The 22093-nt window shown below is 44.6% G+C and overlaps 1 protein-coding gene across 1 annotated transcript; it reads left to right on the forward strand.

The window, feature by feature from the left end:
- Positions 1-1494: 1494 nt before the first annotated feature.
- LOC123760211 (cilia- and flagella-associated protein 52-like) lies at positions 1495-19886 on the forward strand. Its single transcript, XM_069325463.1, has 8 exons — positions 1495-2261; positions 2537-2727; positions 3797-4260; positions 6263-6411; positions 7526-7668; positions 8208-8359; positions 10904-11135; positions 19022-19886. The coding sequence occupies exons 1-8, from the start codon at positions 2138-2140 to the stop codon at positions 19175-19177; spliced, it is 1611 nt and encodes a 536-aa protein (XP_069181564.1). The 5' UTR covers positions 1495-2137; the 3' UTR covers positions 19178-19886.
- Positions 19887-22093: the final 2207 nt, after the last annotated feature.

Here is a 22093-nt window from a genome sequence, read left to right on the forward strand (position 1 = left end):
CAAGTAATAACGTGCTTATCTTGGAAGCTAGACGTAGATATATAAGAATATTTAGCAAGAGAGTAAATATAAAAATGTTGTGGATTCCTTCTCACATTGGCCTACAGGAACATGACAAAGTTGACGCCCTTGTTAAGGCTGCAGTAAATAAAGACAGTATTGAACGGAATCTTGAGTTATCAAATAGGTCCCTTAAAAGTGGCATTAGACGAGAACTCCTGGATGGATTTGAAGAAAGTAGAACAGTGCAAACTGGAACTAGCAGGTCCATTGTTCATCACAATGAAATGTGTGAAGTAAAACATGTGTATGGGGCAAGTAACAAAGTCAGTAGACTAACAGATGTTGTCACAGCTCGTATAAGACTTGGCTACAAGTATCTCTGGCAGTTCGGCTTGTATAGGGATCTAGATGAAGTAAAGTGTAAAGTGTGTGGACAAAGACAGGGACACACACTCGAACACTATATCTTGGATTGTAGTAAAATTGAGCCATTTAGATATAAATCTAATCTCACTCTGTATGATATGACAACCTATCTTATTACCATGGATAAATTACCTGAAATCCTTGCACTGTACCCACATTTCGCTTCCAGTAGATAAACGACATATGAGATGAAGAAACAAGTAGTGTATTGTGAGGACTAATAATAAACAGAAGCTCCCCTATGACTATCTCCATTGGTCAAACTATTATGTATTAGCGATAAGACCTACCATTAATGTATAATGACTTACTGTAAATATATAGCTCTTGAAATAGCACTTTCTCTGTAACTAGCTGACATGTAACTATAAGGTGTGAATGACTGATGAAATTGTTTATGTAATAATCTTAGATGAGGTCTGATAAAGACCTTTTGTGCCCTCTGTAATGCTTTTGCGCTACCGCTCACAGAATGAGTATGGGGTGCACAATAAACTAGCCGCCTCCGGCGACAACAAAGAAAAAACGTGGATATAATATTCACAGATTTGGCGAAATCTTTCGATTTGTCACCATGGCGTTACTGAACACAAAAAGAATTTGTGGCAAAGTAGGAAGATGGATCTTTAATTTCCTAACTACGAGAACCCAGTGTGTAATAGTCAACAAAGTAAAATCCGGATGATCCACCGTGATAAGCTCAGACCCCCGGGGTACTGGGAGGCTCTGGGTACTCCAGAACTTGTTCTCATCTTCATGTCGGGCTTAGACTAGGATACAAACTACAGTAGTAAACTTTGATTTTCATAGACAGCAAACCTCCAATCTGATGTTAATCAGGGGGACCAGATTCACGAAGCACTTACGCAAGCACTTACGAATCTGTACATCTTTTCTCAATTTTTGCGGGTTTGTTTACAATTATTAAAGAGTTAATGAGCTCCGAAGCACCAGGAGGCTGTTTATAACAATAACAACAGTTGATTGGCAAGTTTTCATGCTTGTAAACTGTTTAATAAATGTAACTAAATCCGTCAAAGATTGAGGAAAAATGTACACGTTCGTAAGTATTTGCGTAACTGCTTCGTTACGTTAAGAATATGGTGGTGTTGCTGATGACTCAAGTCTGACCGTGTTACAAGAGTATACTCGGAGGCGGCTAGGAGGGTACACCAGTCTCCCTGGGTATACTGACGGGTGTTCCTGGGAGCAGCGAGTGTTGGAGATGTAAGATCTCAATAGCAGCACTGGACGAGGAGCTGTTTACCCCCTTTATAGAAGTGAGGCCGTCGCCCTGTGTGGTGCCGGATTGGTACTCTGCTAGTAAGCTCCTCTCTTCCACCCTCCGAGGACAGTGTCTTCGCCAGACCTCGGGGGACTCTGCTAGTCCCCGTGGGCCTTGGGTGGCACAGGGGCAAAGTGGGGCAGACTGCGAAGTGGCATCGAACTGTAATACGAGTGTCTGAGCACTGATAATATACTCCACAGAAGTGCAATCATTTTCTGTTGCTTGCCGTTCTCCGTGCGAGATCCATTTTTGCCGCTGGCCATTGGTATTTACACATTCCGGAATTCTTATAATGTTCACTGTGTAATATTGTTGTCTGTCTTCCCCTGGTGTCCACCTGGCCCGCCTTCCCCTGGTGTCCACCTGGCCCGCCTTCCCCTGGTGTCCACCTGGCCCGCCTTTCCCTGGTGCCCCACGGTGATGGTGGTCGTCATGGCCTTGTTCGCTCTGGTAGCCTCGTGGGCGGCGGTGCTCGTGTCTGTGATGGCGCCCAGACCCACGCCCACCTCAGGAGCGCCCACCTTCTCCCGCGCCTCCACGCCAGGTGAGTGACAGGGCCAGCCCCAGGCGCTCCACGACGTATTGTCCAGATGGTGTGAAGGTATTGTCCAGATAGTGTGAAAGTATTGTCCAGATAGTGTGAAAGTATTGTCCAGATAGTGTGAAAGTATTGTCCAAGTATTCAATTCCACCATTATTCCTTTCCATTAAACTTCAGTAATAGTCTTCAATATTTATACAGAAGTCAAACCAGTAGAAGAGTTTCTTTCAATAACCATGAACTAGTTCTGAGGAGGGACCTATGCTCCGCTCTCTCAGGTATCCAGACGCTGCTGGTGCTGCCTGGGGGCGACCTGCTGGTGGGAGACCTGGGAGGGGCCCTCCGAGCCTACCGTCAGGTCCCGGACGAGAGGGCGGGCGGGCGGCCAGGGTGTTCAGGGCCCCCTCGGGCCCACGGCTCCGTCAAGTACACCCACCCTAAGGACCCCACCAGACCCTTGCTCGCCCAGGTGAGGTGCAGGTACACGGGCCACACCTCCTGGGGACAGGAGCCGGCCGCTGCTCTTGTCCCGTCTTGCTTGCTGTCTGCTCTTGCTTGGCTATCTCTGCTCTGTCTCCTAGTTTTGGGCTGGACGGTAGATCGACAGTCTCATTTCATGCAGGTCGGTGTTCAATCCCTCGACCGTCCAAGTGGTTGGACACCATTCCTTTCCCCCCCGTCCCATCCCAAATCCTTATCCTTCCCAGTGATATACAGTCGTCATGACTTGGTGCTTTCTCCTTGATAGTTCCCTTCCCTTCACTGTTGATCATCTACTTTCTGCTATCTTTTGATTATCTCCTGTCTGGTCTCTTTGTATCATCTACTGTCTTTTCTCATTTGATCTACTGTCTGATTTCTTTTGATCATCTGCTTCTGCCCACTTTAGTTATCTACTGACTGCTCTCTTTAGGTATCTATTGACTGCTCTCTTGATTATCTACTGTCTGCTCAGTTTCGGTTATCTTCTCTCTACCATCTTTGATTACCTACTGCATGCTTACTCTGGTTATCTATTATCTAAACTTTTAGCCGTATCAATTGACAAATTTTCTTTGGTCAGGTAAGTGGTAAAGATTGGTTCGTTCGCCGTCCGAGACTCGTGGAATTGTCTGAAAATACAATATCATGTTTAATGAATTGTCTGAAAATACAATATTATGTTTAATGAATTGTCTCAAATACAATATTATGTTTAATGAATTGTCTGAAAATACAATATTATGTTTAATGAATTGTCTGAAAATACAATATTATGTTTAATGAATTGTCTAGATGCAATGAACAATATTTTCAAGCAAATATTCCCTGTAAATCATCGTTAATGATGTGTGGATTGTCTTGGATTTTGTCATTATTTCTTACATTTTCATCTCAGGCTCCTACAGGTTAGTGTATTTACATCTTGTGTTTTACGAGCTGTGTTCGTTATGCATATGTCCTTGACTGTGCCCATCTTCCTCATACACCTTTTTATTCTGCGCATCTGTGACACTACGAGAACTCGGAGCATGACCTTGGGATCTTCCCTGCGGCAGGTGTGGTGTGCGGAGGTGGGCGCCGGGGTGACGTCCGTCAGCATGGTGGGACGGGAGGTGGTCGTCGGCACCGTCAACTCTGAGATCTTCACACTCCAGCTCCCTCTACCCTCAACCACACCCGTCAAGCCGCGTGCGTCCAGAACCTCTGCCAACCCACATCCTTCTAAAACCGCTATCTCCATTCCAAGCCCTAAGTCCACCGCTGCCAAGCCCACCGCTGCCAGATTCATGCCAGAGAACAGGACGAATGGAGCCACGAAAAATACAAACGCTATCACAAAGGGAAGACGTGTCACTGAGGAATCACAGAGCAGCCAACAGATCGACGCCAGAAGTAACAGACCATTGTCTCAGTCTTCGCCGAAGGTGGAGGAGCTGGCAAGACTGGGGAGCGGACGGCCAGAGGTCACCCTCCTCTCCACCTGTCACTCGGAGCCCATCTATGACCTCACTTTCCCAAGGTAAGGAACATGACTTTCCGTGTCATATTCCTCCTGTCACGGCGCATGGTTATTATAATACACATAGTTATCTAAATACAGACCAGTTACAATGACCTTGTACGATGCTGTAGACTGTACCAGGGACCACCACAAGAGGCTGTAGACTGTATTAGGGACCACCACAAGAGGCTGTAGACTGTATTAGGGACCACCACAAGGGGCTGTAGACTGTATTAGGGACCACCACAAGAGACTGTAGACTGTATTAGGGACAACCGCAAGAGGCTGTAGACTGTATTAGGGACCACCACAAGGGGCTGTAGACTGTATTAGGGACCACCACAAAGGGCTGTAGACTGTATTAGGGACCACCACAAGAGGCTGTAGACTGTATTAGGGACCACCACAAGGGGCTGTAGACTGTATTAGGGACCACCACAAGAGGCTGTAGACTGTATTAGGGACCACCACAAGGGGCTGTAGACTGTATTAGGGACCACCACAAGAGGCTGTAGACTGTATTAGGGACCACCACAAAGGGCTGTAGACTGTATTAGGGACCACTACAAGGGGTTGTAGACTGTATTAGGGACCACCACAAGGGGCTGTAGACTGTATTAGGGACCACCACAAGAGGCTGTAGACTGTATTAGGGACCACCACAAAGGGCTGTAGACTGTATTAGGGACCACCACAAGGGGCTGTAGACTGTATTAGGGACCACTAAAGGGGCTGTAGACTGTATTAGGGACAACCACAAGAGGCTGTAGACTGTATTAGGGACCACCACAAGGGGCTGTAGACTGTATTAGGGACCACCACAAGGGGCTGTAGACTGTATTAGGGACCACTACAAGGGGCTGTAGACTGTATTAGGGACCACCACAAGGGGCTGTAGACTGTATTAAGGACCACCACAAGGGGCTGTAGACTGTATTAGGGACCACCACAAGGGGCTGTAGACTGTATTAGGGACCAACACAAGGGGCTGTAGACTGTATTAGGGACCAACACAAGGGGCTGTAGACTGTATTAGGGACCACCACAAGGGGCTGTAGACTGTATTAGGGACCACCACAAGGGGCTGTAGACTGTATTAGGGACCACTACAAGGGGCTGTAGACTGTATTAGGGACCAACACAAGGGGCTGTAGACTGTATTAGGGACCACCACAAGGGGCTGTAGACTGTATTAGGGACCACTACAAGGGGCTGTAGACTGTATTAGGGACCAACACAAGGGGCTGTAGACTGTATTAGGGACCACCACAAGGGGCTGTAGACTGTATTAGGGACCAACACAAGGGGCTGTGACCAGTGTATACTCAGTTCACATCAGCTATACACCAAATGCCTCCTCATCATCGTACTTTTATGCTGTATGTTTTGCCCATCTCAATCTCACAGCTGTATTTGTAAACTTAGCATCTCACAGCAACCCGTTCTCGCAAATTTAATAAGTCAATATTGACTTATTAAATATGTGCATAGGTGACATACTTAACATAATAGATACCCTTAAAAAGATTCATAGAAAACACCGACCATACCTAACCTACTTAGTATGTTAAGATAAGCATCTTATTGCTTCGTAATTACAATTATTACCTAACCTATAATAGGTATAGGTTAAGTAATAATTGTAATTACGAAGCAATAAGATGCTTATCTTAAGATACTAACAAGGTTAGGTAAGGTCGGTGCTTTCTATGAATCTTTTTAAGGGTATCTATTATGTTTAGTATATCACCTATGCACGTAGTTAATAAGTCAATATTGACTTTACGAATTTGCGAGAACGGGTTGCTCACAGACTGGTACACCATGTGATATTAAGCATATGCTGTACCATCTGGACTACCAGAGGTTACAGCATATGATAATCACACCATCGACGTCTAATGCTGATATTCAGGTTTTCTCTAATGTAACTGGCATGCTGTAATTCGCTCGTAAGCTTGTTATTGCATGAATGTCGAGTGAGATGTGAGTTAAGGTTTGGGTTGGTTGCCCCACACAGGGGCGTGGGGGAGCTGGTGGTGTGTGGGGGCGTCGGGGGCGTGAGGGTGTGGAACGTCAGGTCCCTGCAGGAGGTGCTGAGGGTGGAGCTGCCCGGCCTCGTCTGCTGCTGCTGCTCCGTCACGCCCGCGCTTGACGTCATTGTCACAGGTACCGTCACGCGACACGTCATCGTCACGTGTGTGTGTGTGTGTGTGTGTGTGTGTGTGTGTGTGTGTGTGTGTGTGTGTGTGTGTGTGTGTGTGTGTGTTGTTGGGTGTGTGTGTGTACTCACCTAATTATTCTTGCGGGGGTTGAGCTCTGGCTCTTTGGTCCCGCCTCTCACCCGTCAATGAACCGGTGTGTGGTGTTGGGTATGTGTGTGTGTGTACGCACGCACACATACATGCATGTGTGTTTTAGAAGAGTGAATGGAATGGCATCTAGAAATTATGTAGAGGTTATCTTGAGATGATTTCGGGGCTTTAGTGTCCCCGCGGCCCGGTCCTCGACCAGGCCTCCACCCCCAGGAAGCAGCCCGTGACAGCTGACTAACACCCAGGTACCTATTTTACTGCTAGGTAACAGGGGCATAGGGTGAAAGAAACTCTGCCCATTGTTTTTCGCCGGCGCCTGGGATCGAACCCAGGACCACAGGATCACAAGTCCAGTGTGCTGTCCACTCGGCCGACCGGCTCCCTAGAGATACATGGTCCTCAAGATACATTTCCCAATTCTGTATCCGAAAGAAATAGTGTAAATATTGTCACTTGTCAATAAGTCAATATTTGACTTATATGTGTGCCAATCAACTGACTGGATTAATCTTTTATATGATGTCTAAGCATAGTCCATTTCTCAATATTGTTTTGAATATGTATTGTTCTTTTGTGTATAGTGTGACCTAGGAAAGGTTAGGTAAGTTGTTTTGGGGACAGAGGAGCAGGCCCATGTGAAGCCTTTATGGTCCTTCGAATCGCACCATGACCTACATATAACTTTTAAGCCAAATTAACTTATATTTAACTTGAAACAAAACAATTTAATAGATATATCCTATGTGTATTGAATGTTTCTTTGTTTTAACTGAAATGTTAGTTCATTTTTGTTCAGTTTAGTGTGCAGATAATTGTGGGATTCGAAGCTGTGAAGATCTCATGTAGTCATGAATGCCAAGATGTATTCCTGGGTGCTTCTCCATGTATAGTCATGTATTTACTCTTATACAAAGATAATACTCCATCAGTGTCTCGAGAGTGAGAGTGACCTAGAGCTGTTTTTGTAGGGTGGAGTGATGGGCGGCTGCGTGGGCTGGGGGCGGAGAGTGGGCGTGTGGTGTGGGTGGTGGACGACGCCCACCATGCCGGCGTCAACTCCGTCGCCGCCCTCAGCAGTGGCCACCTGGTCTCTGGAGGACGTGACGGAAGGGTGAGTCTCTAGCACCAGTCTAACACCACTACCACCCAGTCGTAGGATGGAAGGGTGAGTCTCTAGCACCAGTCTAACACCACTACCACCCAGTCGTAGGATGGAAGGGTGAGTCTCTAGCACCAGTCTAACACACACAATCATGACGAGGATATGATGGTGATTGTGGTGCTGATGGCGAGTAGTGGAAATGGGGTCAGGATGAAGCAGAGATTTCAATAAAAGGATTTAAGTCTGGGAGTAAATTTTATGAACTAAGAGTTTGTAGAAAGAGGCTGTACACACACAATTTTAATCTGTCAACACCACTAGAGTGTTTGAGGTGGACTAAAACCTTCATTATTCATTACTTAATCAGTAAAGCTCTCTCAGGCAGCCCGTCCTCACTATCAACGGGTCTCACAAAAAATGTTCACACACTTTAATAGCGGCTAATTCCTGGTTTCTGCTTTCTGAAGCAAACAAACAATGGCATACTTGAATGACGCCTATGAGAATGGTTACTACCGCAGCCGAGGGTAATGATTGGTCGGTGGCAGGTGCGGGTGTGGCTGGCGGAGGGGTCCGGGATGCGCATGACGGCGTCGCAGAAGGAGCACCGCGGAGAGGTGACATACTTGGCTCTGGCGCCCTCGGAGACCCGCGTCCTCTCCTGCAGCGGTGACGGCTCCTGCATCCTCTGGCGGCTCCCGTGAGTACCAGCCGCTGCACTAGGCTCGTCCCTACACCTAATTTACCTACATTTTACACTATAACTTATTTTTAATATGTACAAACCTGTAATATTGTAACAAATTGTGGTTACAATAATTACAAATATGACATCACACCGACAATTAGTTATTGTTTACCTTAAGGTCGACACTGTCAACAAGGACTCGTACACATTAGCGGAAACCAACAAGTTCATGGAGGTTCGATGGACAAATTATAATACATTAAAAAGTTTGTTAAATAATAACCGAATCCTCACATAAAGGACACTTTAACTAATATATATCTAGATAAACCTTGTGAGGGGTATTGCTGATTTTTTTTAAATATTGAAAGAAAGTGTTTGGTGGTGTTGAGTATTGCCCTAATGGGTCAGCGAGGTGGTTAAAGTGGTCCAGTTGCCACTCGTACTGATCGATGGTACGACAGTCTCTTTTGTTGCAGGTCCCCGTTCGATCCCCAGCGGTCCAAGTTGTGGGGCACTATGCCTTCCTTCCGTCCTATCCCAGCTCCTTGTCCTCATATTCCCGTTCCTTGTCCTCATATCCCAGTTCCTTGTCCTCATATTCCAGTTCCTTGTCCTCATATTCCAGTTCCTTGTCCTCATATTCCAGTTCCTTGTCCTCATATCCCAGCTCCTTGTCCTTATATCTGGGCTCCTTCTCCTCATATCCCAGTCCCATGGCCTCATATTCCAGGCCCTTTTCCTCTTATCTTAGCTCCTTGTCCTTATATCCCACCTTCTTGTCCTCATGTCCAAGTTCCCTGTCATCATATCTCAGTCCCATGGTCATATATCCCAGCTCATTGTCCTCTTACCCCAGCTCATTGTCGTGCATGCTGACCAAGATATTGCCTAGACCTAGAATCAGTTCCATTAAAGATATAATCACTGGAGCACTAACTCTGGACAGAAGAGCCTCCAATTGCAACAGGTGGACCCATTGTGCGATAAACACCATCAATACGTTCGATATGGCTAACACAGTCACTGAGAGGGGTGTCGACGACATACCTGCAGACTTTGTTACGCAAGCCCCTTGGGAATCTCCTCCAGCAGGCTTTAAGATTATGGTTCTTGAAGGAAAAAAGAACCAGACTAATCCTCGTCTGCTACGTAACATTGCACAGATTCATATAGAAGCAAACTTGGCGTCTGACAGCTTCACTTACTTCACAGATGGATCAGTAGACCAGCAGGGACAAGAAACCGGAGCTGCAGTTAAAGCAGGAAACTCTGTAAATAGTTGGAGGCTCTCAAATGGGTGTTCGACTTTACAAACAGAGATGCTAGCCATTCAGAAGGCTTTGGAACATGCTCTTGCTGAACACCGACAACATGTTATCATACATATAGGTTCGAGAACTGCCATTGAAACTCATTAACTAGCTCCTTTTTCTCATATCCAAGCTCCTTGTCTTTTTTATCCCAGCTCCTTGTCAATTTATCCCAGCTCCTTGTCATCGTATCCTAGCAACTAAGAGAAGAAATGCAGACATTTACATACCACAGAGTCTATCACAGATTAAGAAAGAAATTAGAAACAGAGCAATGCAAAAGATGTACAGTGACCACGACACAGCAGTTGCAACATCAGGATCTGCGGGTTGGTACAAGAATTCTACCAACTACGAACCACTTAGTTTGATGAAAGGGAGCAGTAGAACAACAGAAGTACACTTACATCGCATCAGGCTTGGATACCCATGTGCATGGGAAATAGGCTTACAGGTTCCGGAAGATGAGAGGAAATGTCAACACTGTGGAGAAATGCCCGACAGACCACTGGAACATTATCTAACACAGTGCACAGTTACAAACCCATTAAGATTTCAACTTAGATTCAACAGAGCAGAAGAAGTTGTTAAACACATATGGCAAAATCTTACTGAAGCGACCATACGAGTCATAAATACTCATACTCCGCCCAAGTAAAACAGAAACAAGCAACACTTAGTGGGCCAGCCAGAGGCTTAGGGCCCGCGCAGGAATATCCCTGCAAAAAAAAATCGTATCCTAGCTCCATGGCTTCATATCCCAGCTCCTTGTCCTCATATCCCAGCTCCTTATCATATCCCAGCTCCTTGTGCTCATATCTCAGTTACGTGTCCATATATTTCAGCTCCTTCTCCTCATACCCCACCTCTTTGTCCTCATATCCCAGGTTCTTTTCTTCATATCCCAGCTCCTTGTCCTCATATCACAGCTCCTTGTCTTCTTATCCCAGCTCCTTGTGCTCACATCCCAGTTACTTGTCCTCATATCCCAACTCCTTGTCCTCCTGTTCCAACGCCTTGCCCTCATATCGTGACTCCATGTCATCATACCCCTGCTCCTTCTCCTCATATGCCAGTTCCTTGTACTCATATCCCACTATGTTAACACACACCCACTTCTCTGGGAGGCCTACAATACTCTAACACATGTATCACCACTGTAAAATGTACACTTAACACAAAAGCAGGGTTACAGGCAGCTGTATCCACCACTGTAACACGTACAACTGTCCCTACCTTACAGGGAGCTGGCTCGCATCTACCGCCTGACGGCCCATACGGTGTTCCTGGGTGGAAGCCTCCTGAGCAGCGGCGAGATTGTGACAGTGGGCAGTGATGGCTCCATCCTGGTGTGGGAGAACCAGGATGGCGCCCTCCTGGCCGACCTGCCGGCCTCCTCCACCCCCGTCACCACCGTCGCCTCGACCGTCGACGACGCCATCTTGGTCACCGCTGGCGAGGACGCCGTCATCAAGGTCAGGAGACGTGCTGACCCGGGTCAAATGCAGTGATATTTTGGGATTATAATATGTGCTGACCTGAGCACTAAGTGGCAGGAGCGCTATCGGTGCCTGTCTATACAGTTAGAGAAGCAGCAATGACTGAAATGGTTCATAGTGGGGGAATGATTTAAAATGGGGAAGGGCCAATATTACTCTGCATGGGGGATTGTTTCTTCTTCTATGATTCACCCCATACTCATCTCGTGGGTGGTATAGTGGACCCCATACTCATCTCGAGGGCGGTAGTTGACCCCATACCCATTCCGTGGGCGGTAGTCAACCCCATACTCATTCCGTGGGCGTATTGGACCCCATACCCATTCCGTGGGCGATAGTTGACCCCATACCCATTCCGTGGGCGGTAGTGGACCCTATACCCATTACGTGGGCGGTAGTGAAAAAGATTAGTCACAATTAAAGGGCTCATAAATCAAAATTCATTTAGCCAATTTACAATCTTAATAACTAAGATAAAGCTTAATGTATAAATAACGTCTTATATAGCCTCGTTGGTTCAAGTACTGGCCCTCAGTAGGCCCTAAACAATTTACATCATACACCGTGATAGGTAACCCCATTTACATGTGTATTTGTTGATCTGGGTGAGGCTTTTGACACCGTTAAGCACAATAACCTTCATCTCGAACTACAACAGTATGTGGTCAGAGGTCACGCCCTCATACTTGTCATCTTACCGCAGTGATATACACGAGTATATCGAGTATATGTTTCTGTGAAGGATGCTAACTGTGCTTGTTAACTCTGGCGTTCCGCAGGGTAGAATACTTGGTCCGCTCCTCTTTCTCATTTACCTCAATTATATTCTTAATGTTTCTCAACACTTGAAGCCAAAAATATTAAATGATGACACAACCTTCAATTTCTCCCATGCTAACCCACTTATTCTTATTGACGTAGTGAATACTGAACTAAAAAATATATATTATATATGTCAATTTGCGGCTGACTTCAAGGGAGCCGTTCGGCCGAGCGGACAGCACGCGGGACTTGTGATCCTATGGTCCTGGGTTCGATCCCAGGCGCCGGCGAGAAACAATGGGCAGAGTTTCTTTCACCCTATGCTCCTGTTACCTAGCAGTAAATAGGTACCTGGGTGTTAGTCAGCTGTCACGGGCTGCTTCCTGGGGGTGTAGGCCTGGTCGAGGACCGGGCCGCGGGGACACTAAAAAGCCCCGAAATCATCTCAAGATAACTACAAACTTCCCCTTAACATTGATCAAGCGTTTCACATATTGTTTTGGTAACAAGTCCACCAATTAAATAAATGTATGAATTAACAAGACCCAAAATAAGAGCAGAGTAGATGGGGAAATTCCTTTGTGTTCACAATGATAACAAACTAGATGACTATCTTGAGGTTATCTTGAGATGATTTCGGGGCTTTAGTGTCCCCGCGGCCCGGTCCTCGACCAGGCCTCCACCCCCAGGAAGCAGCCCGTGACAGCTGACTAACACCCAGGTACCTATTTACTGCTAGGTAACAGGGGCATTCAGGGTGAAAGAAACTTTGCCCATTTGTTTCTGCCTCGTGCGGGAATCAAACCCGCGCCACACCACACTATTGTCACATAAAATATATATTGTTCTTCTGTGATGCAAATTGTTCATCTATCTAGATTCCACCTATGGTATCTGTGTCTGGGGACCTACAACACTAAATTACCTTCGGCCATAACATAAATCAGCAATTAGAACAATTCCAAACTCTAGTTCCAGGCAGATCTCGACACCCTTAATGAAATCTTTGGAAGTGTTAAATATCAAGTGACTTTACGTACTCTCAAGTGCACTCTATATCTGTAAGCTTTGAACTTCATTACTAATCCCGATCTTAAGCGCTTCCTTTTAGAGAGCTGAAACAGAACCCATGACTACCACACGAGAAACAAATATATTAATAATTCTATTGTTTTTTTTCACAAAAAGGTAAATGGATTTGTGAGATTACATAAGATTGACATTTTTACATTTTTTCAAAGCCATTAACACGCATAGCATTTCGGGCAGATCATATATTTTTCTATCATTATATTTTTTTTTATATACTTAGAGTAAGACTCAATCAAAGCTATTCAACTCAAGGGTTCCAAATTGTGGAATGACCTCGCAGGTGTGATTAAAAGGTGTAACATCTTCCAGCATCTTTGGGGGAGCCGGTCGGCCGAGCGGACAGCACGCTGGATTTGTGATCCTGTGGTCCTGGGTTCGATCCCAGGCGCCGGCGAGAAACAATGGGTAGAGTTTCTTTCACCCTATGCCCCTGTTACCTAGCAGTAAAATAGGTACCTGGGTGTTAGTCAGCTGTCACGGGCTGCTTCCTGGGGGTGGAGGCCTGGTCGAGGACCGGGCCGCGGGGACACTAAAAAGCCCCGAAATCATCTCAAGATAACCTCAAGAAGTCCTCCCGTCCCATCCTAAATCCTTCTTATCCTGACCCCTTCCAAGTGCTATATAATCGTAATCACTTGGTGCTTTTTCTGATAATTCCCTCCCTCCTTCCCAGCTTGTTTAAGAGAGTAATCAAGAAAAATCAGCTCAAGACCATGTAAGAAACTTCACTCATATTTCGCCATCCCAAAAAATATATTTTTTGTGTTTTGCCGTTATTGTAAATTTTGTATACTAAAAATGGAGTCCTACGCCTTCATCACTGTCACGTAACTATTGTATATCATTAATTGTGTATACTAAAAATGGAGTCCTACGCCTTCATCACTGTCACGTAACTATTGTATATCATTAATTGTGTATACTAAAAATGGAGTCCTATGCCTTCATCATTGTCACGTAACTATTGTATATCATTTGCTAAATTTGTTTTCGTCGCGTATGTTGGCTTGCTTCCTGTTTATTATCAAGGATTTATCCCATTAAACCTTTAAAAATACTTGTTAATTTGTTTTATGTCGTCACCGAAACGCTTAGCGATCTAGAGGCTTCACCAAAAATGCACCATTGTATATTTTTGATGTTATTACAAATATTAAATACTACATTGCAATGCATTTTTTCTTGCAATGTATTTGTTATCATTTTATTAATTCTGATAGAATTTACCTACTTAAAATTATCTGTTAGATTAAGGACCTGCCCGAAACGCTGCGTGTACTAGTGGCTTTACAAGAGTGCAATTACTGTACCATGCTATGTATTCTCACAAACCCAATGTACCTTCTTGTATATAAATAAATAAATAAATAAACATCTGTACTGTTGTTAAAACTACAGCTTCTTCAGTGTAGTAGTTAGTCTTTGCCTGGCATTATTAAGTATCAACATTATATTGTTTAGCTTTACTAAATGTCTTAAACATCCCACATGTGTTAGCCTGCTTCATTTAGCATGAAGGTAGTGGAATAGCCATTATATCTTTGATATTTATGTTTTAACTATTATTCTGTTTTGGCCGAAACGCTTTGCGAATTAGTGGCTTTGAACAAATCCACAAGGGCCGTGACGAGGATTCGAACCTGCGTCTGAGAGCATCCCAGACGCTGCCTTAATCGACTGAGTTACGACATGAAAAGGAGTTGAAACCGAAGTTCTACTGAACTTACTGGATCCTGCAGCCTCTCCGAGGCACAAACCAGGGTTTTACACAACTCCCCCCATGCACTCCAGCTTACTTATTTATTTATTTATTTATATACAAGAAGGTACATTGGGTTTGTGAGAATACATAGCATAGTACAGTATTTACACTCTTGTAAAGCCACTAGTACGCGCAGCGTTTCGGGCAGAAACGAATGTTAGTAGGATGCCTGCGAATGTCCTGCGAATGTCAAAGCTATGTCAATAGGCCGTTCTTCCTCTTTGGCTTTAATTAATATACAACCTCTGTGCCTTCACATGCACCTGTTATTATCTTCATATGCATATTTATGAATAAAATATAATAATAATTAATTCTCTCGGAGGGACATGGCAGATCTCATCGAAATTTTTAAAATACTTAACAATTTGGAGGAAAAATTACTTCAAAAGTTCCGATGGAACACAAACAAGGAACAACTGTTTTATGTTCAACAAGCCACAATGAAGGACTGAGAACACGAGATGCTTTTTCACCCACAAGATTATTAACCCATGGACAGGCTACTCGCCCAAGCTGTAAATGCCAAAACTGTTAAATTATAAAGTACAACTGGAAGAGATTATCAAGACCAATAGGGGGACCTTCGACAAGCCGCCGGTTTACTGTCCTCGTAGAGGTCACTAGTGTTAGTGGCCCTCAGGCAACTCTCTCAATCCAAATCAGAACATCTTTTTCCAAATCAAAATGCATTCAGGTAGACATAACTATGGGGCAAGGTAACAGACGTGTATCAGCAGATATGTTCCCCAATCATCCTTTTTCACATTGCACTTCCAGCCATCACCATTCCACCGTCATTCTTAGGACCAATCACAACTTATCCCTTAGTGTACATTTCTCCGCAAATTCACATTTTTCGTAACGATCCATTGTTTATAGTCTCCCCTGAACCAATAGCCAGCGCCTCTCCAGCCACCACAGAAAACGTGCAAGACGCTCACAACTAACCCCATACTATAACAAACTCCGCATGCTGCTTGCTCCTCCCACACTGCCATCCTCAACTTCCACCCACACCAAACACAAAGTTACCCCTGACGCTACCACTCCCTTACCAACCACACAACGGGAACAAGTACGTAGTCAGATAGGTTCCATGTCTTTCTCGCAAGTCTAGACAATATCAACATCTTCCCCTTGAAATGACTCTGAAAATAGTATAGCATATGTTTACATATACATGTTTCGGTGTTTAGACTCATAAGAGTTTAGTGGGTTATATATATATATATATATAATTAATATAGTTTTGGTTACAGCAGTCGGTTGTTGGAGATGCAATGTCGTGTCGCGATAGCTGAGCCGAGGCCTGGAGCATGAGTAAGGCGGGGGGCAGAGAGCTCGGATGTTGGATGAGAGCATAAGATTGGAGTGGAGAAACATGCAGCTCCGAAAGCGGGCGGGGTCGAAGAGCTGGAATGCGGGAAGAGAGCTGGAAGCTCGAATGCGGCTTGAATCTGGCTGTCTGCTCCGTAGCGCGGCTGCAGCGTCTTGACTTGTCAATGGTGTTGAAGATCCGCGGTATCTCTAGAGTGTCGGACACTTAACACTATTTCAGTTAGACTCTGATTACAATCGATCAATTGAGTGATTGATGAGGATTAAGCCACCACAGGAGGTGGCACGGGCATGAGTAACCCGTAGGTGGCAGAAGTTTGGAATGAATGTGGTCTCTGATCAAGTAACATCTTGAAACGTCTCTGGGTCTCTGTCGATGACGATCTGCTGTCAACGGATTATATTAAAGCTTCTCCTCACATTGCCAAACTGTCTAACATGTCTGGTGACGCCTCTACACTTGCGAAGAGCACCCTCACCACCTCCCAACATCACCACACACCACAACACTCACCACCTCCCAACATACAAGCAGGTGACATATGGATGCGCCAAACCCGACGACATATCACTCGACAAAATCATTCACTTGGACAACCTAAACACTCAAACAGAACTACAAACACCCCTTGACTATGGCCGAAATCAAGACGTCTCTCATAAGCACTATTAAGGGCGGCGCTCCTGTGACCGCAGGTGTAAAGCGTTCGATAGATACACGAGGGAAACACGATTCAGAAGAACCCCCTTCTAATGGAAACGCAACAGGGCTGATTCGGCCCGTTCGGACCCAGAGAGGCCAGACACTCCCCAACATTTGTACCCCAAGATACAAATGGGGCTCACGGGCCTTCTATTTCGCCATCACTCATTGACCTTGGCTCCTTGGGTGGCCAATCTACTTATCCATCTCGGAAACGTCACCATAAAACTTCTTCGGTCCATCTGCGCCGTTCCATCTGGTCCTCCATAAGCATAATATTGTCCCATAGTTTCGATCAACCAACACAGAGAGCCAGGGGCGGCGCCATATTTGTTTACAGTTCTGCTACGAGACAGAAGCAGCAGTAAAAGAAACTAACCAAACCCTTGAAATAATCAAACTTACCTTTGACTAAGGAAAAGTTGGTGGTGATTCAACTGTATAAATCTTTGGTGCCCCCCGCCTGGAGTACTGAATACAAGCATGGAGACCTCATCGTCAGAAGAACACAGCTGCTCTGGAAATTGAAATTGAAATAAGTTTATTGAGGTAAAATACACACAAAGGGATGAGATAGCTCAAGCTATTCTCACCCCATTCAGTACAACGTGTTAATATATACATAGACACACATCACAAACAATAAACATATTACCAAACATTCTGAGAGGTAAACATATACATTTCCTCCTTCACAAGTAGTATGGTATCAGACTGCTCTGGAGAAAGTGCAACACCGGGCAACAAATATCATTCCAAAGCCATGTCATCTCTCGTGCCAGGAAGGGTTGAGGGCCACAGGGCTACCAACACTGCAAGCCGGGCATGACAGGGCGGATCTCATCGAAACCTTTAAAATATTTAACAAATTGGAGAATGTTGATCTTGACAATTTCTTCAAAAAGTCAGATGTAACACAAACTAATAGCAACAGTTTCAAGCTCAACAAGCAACAATGTAGGACTGAGAACAGGAGCTGCTTTATCACCCACAGGGATATAAACCCATGGAACTGCCTACCCGCCGACGCCGCAAATGCCAAAACAGTTACATGTTAAAATCCATCTGGAAAAAATCATCAGGGGTAAATGGGAGGGGGGGGGGACCTTTGACAAGCCGCTAGCTTCCTATCCTTATCGAGGCCACTAGGGTATTAGTGGCCCTCAGATAAATTCAGAAGCCAGGGACTCGAAACACACAAACTTCGACTCGAAAAAGTCAGACCTGGTGAACGCCTCAGCGTGAAGGGTCGCTGGGATGTGGGAGACGAGAGGTCGTGCTGATACCACATTAAGCAGACAGAAGCTCCCGATTCTGCCCAGCGTCTCTCCGAGCCGTCAGACGGTACACTGGCGCCTACCCATCTCTTCAGATTCAAGCTTCTCACGGCTTGAACCAACACGGCTAAAGTCAGTCAAGCTGGCGCCAAGAGGCCACAGTGGACATGACGGAGCCTCAGACTACTTCCCCCGGGGCTTACCTGGACATCACCGGAGCAGACCACATCACCCAGCTGAGGGCAGGCGAAGAGCAACTATCACTGGGGTAAATCCCTTCCCACCGTACTGTACTTGAACCTAAACAGGGGTTCGAAACGTCGTCGTCCCTTCATCTTCTAGTGTGTGGTTTGGTCAACGAAACAGGGGCTCTGATAGCTGAGTGGACAGCGCTCGGGATTCGTAGTCCTCAGGTTCCGGGTTCGATCCCCGGTGGAGCCGGAAACAAATGAGCACAGTTTCTTTCACTCTGAGGCCCCTGTTCACCTAGCAGTAAATAGGTACCTGGGAGTTAAACAGCTGCTACGGGCTGCTTCATGGGTGTGTGTAACAAACAGGAGGCCTGGTCGAGGACCGGGCCGCGGGGACGCTAAGCCCCGAAATAATCTCAAGATAACCTCAAGATAAGATAACATCTAAGTACATATAATAGGAAGCATTATATGAGCTTGTGAAAAATGCAGTCATTTTCAAATGATACAACAAACATCACATGACAACATCAACACAACATACACCTCAACTCACCACAATGCAACACATCACATCATAGCATCACAACACTAAAAATTATTTTAATAACACGGTCCAGTGGTGCACATGGGATGACCCAAGACTGGTACAATTCCATCGTCCTGTTTAAAAAAGACTTTCACTCTAAAAAGCTATTATTGCTTGTTGTATTAATACTGGGATGTTGGTGCAGGTGTGGGACTGGAAGAAAGGGCGAGTCACCCATGAAGGTCGCGGCCACAGCGGCGCCATCACCAGGGTCTGCCTCTCTCCCGCCGGCAACATACTGGCCTCTGTGGGCAGGGACGGCGCTCTGCTCCTCTGGAAGCTCCCCCAGCCCAAGACCTGAAGCCATCAGCGGATAACATCACCGCCTCTTCATCCTCGCCCTTTCCACATCAGATGGGGAAAAAAGTGATGTTTGCTATATGTTCCTTGCTGTACGTGCAGTTTATCGTACTCGTACAGCGCTCTCTAATGAACAAATCCACAAGGGCCGTGACGAGGATTCGAACCTACGTCCGAGAGCATCCCAGACGCTGCTTTAATCGACTGCCTCAACTAATATAATGTCTCAGTGGACACGCGGTGTCCTTCGTATGATCACTATATTGTTTTGATCTGTGGGCTGGCCAGAGCCCACTGATCAAACATGACAAACTTCTCTCTAGACTTGAGAGATATAGACCATTCTCTCATATTGTGTTGCCTCAAGATAGAGTTTGTTTAGTTGTGATAGCTAATTGTGTGTGTGTGATGATGATGGGCTCCAGGTAGTTTATAGTGGTGGCACGTCATACACAGGTCCCCAAGTTAGATACGGACAGATTAGTGAGTAGTAGAGTGTAGAAGCAGCAGAAACGGGAACATAATACTGTATCTGATTTTGTATAAAATACCAACAGTTTGAGAGACTTTTTGACTATGTGCTGTATGTGATTAATGTAGGTATGTATAGGTCAAGGAACTTTCCCTCGTATTTAATATTAATGTTTAAACTGTCTATCTGAAAATATTTGGCATGACGATTAGTTTCGAAATAAAATGTAGTAAATTTAGTGAGAGTTCATTGGTCCACATCCAAAAATGGACATTTTAACTCCTTATTTAAAATATTATTATCTGTGTGGACTGGACCTCTGAAAGGAAGGTAGTCTCACCAGAAAAAGGTTCGTCCCATATGGGGAAAATGAATCAGTGCTATATGTGAAGTACATGTGATATTCAATGTTTAAATAAATGTTTAAATTTGGGAATTAATGTCGAATTAAAAAAACGGAAGAAATATGCGAGATCATTACCAGTGAAGGATTTATTTGAAGGTTTCTTTAATTTGGGATTTCAATAAGAACTCTCATGGCTGGACACAATATAACATTACAATATTTAAATGGAAACTTTAAGGCAACTTTCTTCTGACATGTAAAGTGTTCACTGATGGCAAGTGCCCAGAACTTCAATGTTTTAGAAGTGTATAATATGTATACAGGATGTGTATAATATGTATACAGGAAGTGTATAATATGTATACTTGAAGTGTATACATATGTATGCAGGAAGTGTATAATATGTATACAGGAAGTGTATAATATGTATACAGGAAGTGTATAATATGTATACAGGAAGTGTATATTATGTATACAGGAAGTGTATACATATGTATGCAGGAAGTGTATAATATGTATACAGGAAGTGTATAATATGTATACTTGAAGTGTATACATATGTATGCAGGAAGTGTATAATATGTATACAGGAAGTGTATAATATGTATACAGGAAGTGTATAATATGTATACAGGAAGTGTATAATATGTATACAGGAAGTGTATAATATGTATACAGGAAGTGTATATTATGTATACAGGAAGTGTATATTATGTATACAGGAAGTGTATATTATGTATACAGGAAGTAATGGGCAACATTTATTGGGTGTTGGATTTAAATGTGCCAAGATGATTAAGAAGGCAAGGTAGGATATAGGAGATCAACACACGCAATACATTTTGTATACAACACCTGCACATATATACACATGTGTGATGTACACCGAGAAGTGTACCAACATCTGTATATATGTCCACTCAAGTGTATGCTTTAGTCCTGGACTATATTCAGGATAAAAGTATATTTGCTGCTTGTTCAGTAGGCTATTGTGATGGCTTTAATAAGCCTCTAAAATAGGTTAATAAATAATTACCAAAAGAAGGCGCCGAGCCGGGGAGACTATGTAGCACTGTCTTGCAGGATATTCAAAAGACGCTAAATAGCACTAAGGATGCCAATACTAGAACAAAAGCGATTAAAGCGAACAATACCAAGGGTATCAGATTCACCAAAGGATCGGGAAGCAAGACACGCTCGTCCTGGAAGTCAGGACATTCAACAAGGATATACACGACTGTAAGAGGGACAATGCAGTTAGGACAATAAGAAGCAGGGCAGCGCTCCATTAAGTGTCCGTGAGTTAAACGCGTATGGCCAATACGCAACCTCACCAGAGCCGTTCCTCACCGCCGGTTACGGTGGTAGAAGGAAGACCACAGGGGACACACTACTCTTAAGAGTACGCGGTTTGTTACTAGTAACAGAAGACCAACGACCCTGCCAACGGGCACGGATTGAGGAATGACTGGGTAGAAATCTGAATAAGAAACACCTTAACGGGAAACGGGACAAGTGTTAATAGACTCCTTAGCGGCAGCATTCGCACGCTCATTAATGGTTCCGTCATCTTACAAAGAACGTCGCTTTTCGCTCGAATGCGCACTAACGCTAAAAATTGCCATACTAGAACAATGGAAGCGACTCGTGAAAGTGACGAACTGTCCAGTTTTCTGTTTTGGGTCCTCTGGCTTAGAGTGTTAGGTTAGGAGAGGACACTTTAAATTCACAGTTTTCGTGACTTTTTGAAACCTTAAAACTTGCTGCTCTCCTAACCTACCCGAGGACCCAAGACATGCTGTTTGGGGTTCATTTCATTTGGAAAATAATTTTTTATTTTCTAGGGCGGCAATTTTTGGGCATAGCGCATACGAGCGAAAAGCGACGTTTTTTGTAAAAGGATGAGTTGGGTTGAAAACCCAGGAAAACATCCTGCTTAAATCTGCTAGAGATGAAAAACGGCTAATATTAGATTCCAACTACCGCAGGATGTATTAAAGGACTCCGAAGTCCTGAGAGCACTACGAGAGTCAACAATCGACTGAGTCAACAATCAACAATCGACAGAGAGTTGACAATCGACTTGAGAATGGTCCAGG

Source organism: Procambarus clarkii, chromosome 16 (genome assembly GCF_040958095.1).
Source record: "Procambarus clarkii isolate CNS0578487 chromosome 16, FALCON_Pclarkii_2.0, whole genome shotgun sequence".
Taxonomy (NCBI): domain Eukaryota; kingdom Metazoa; phylum Arthropoda; class Malacostraca; order Decapoda; family Cambaridae; genus Procambarus; species Procambarus clarkii.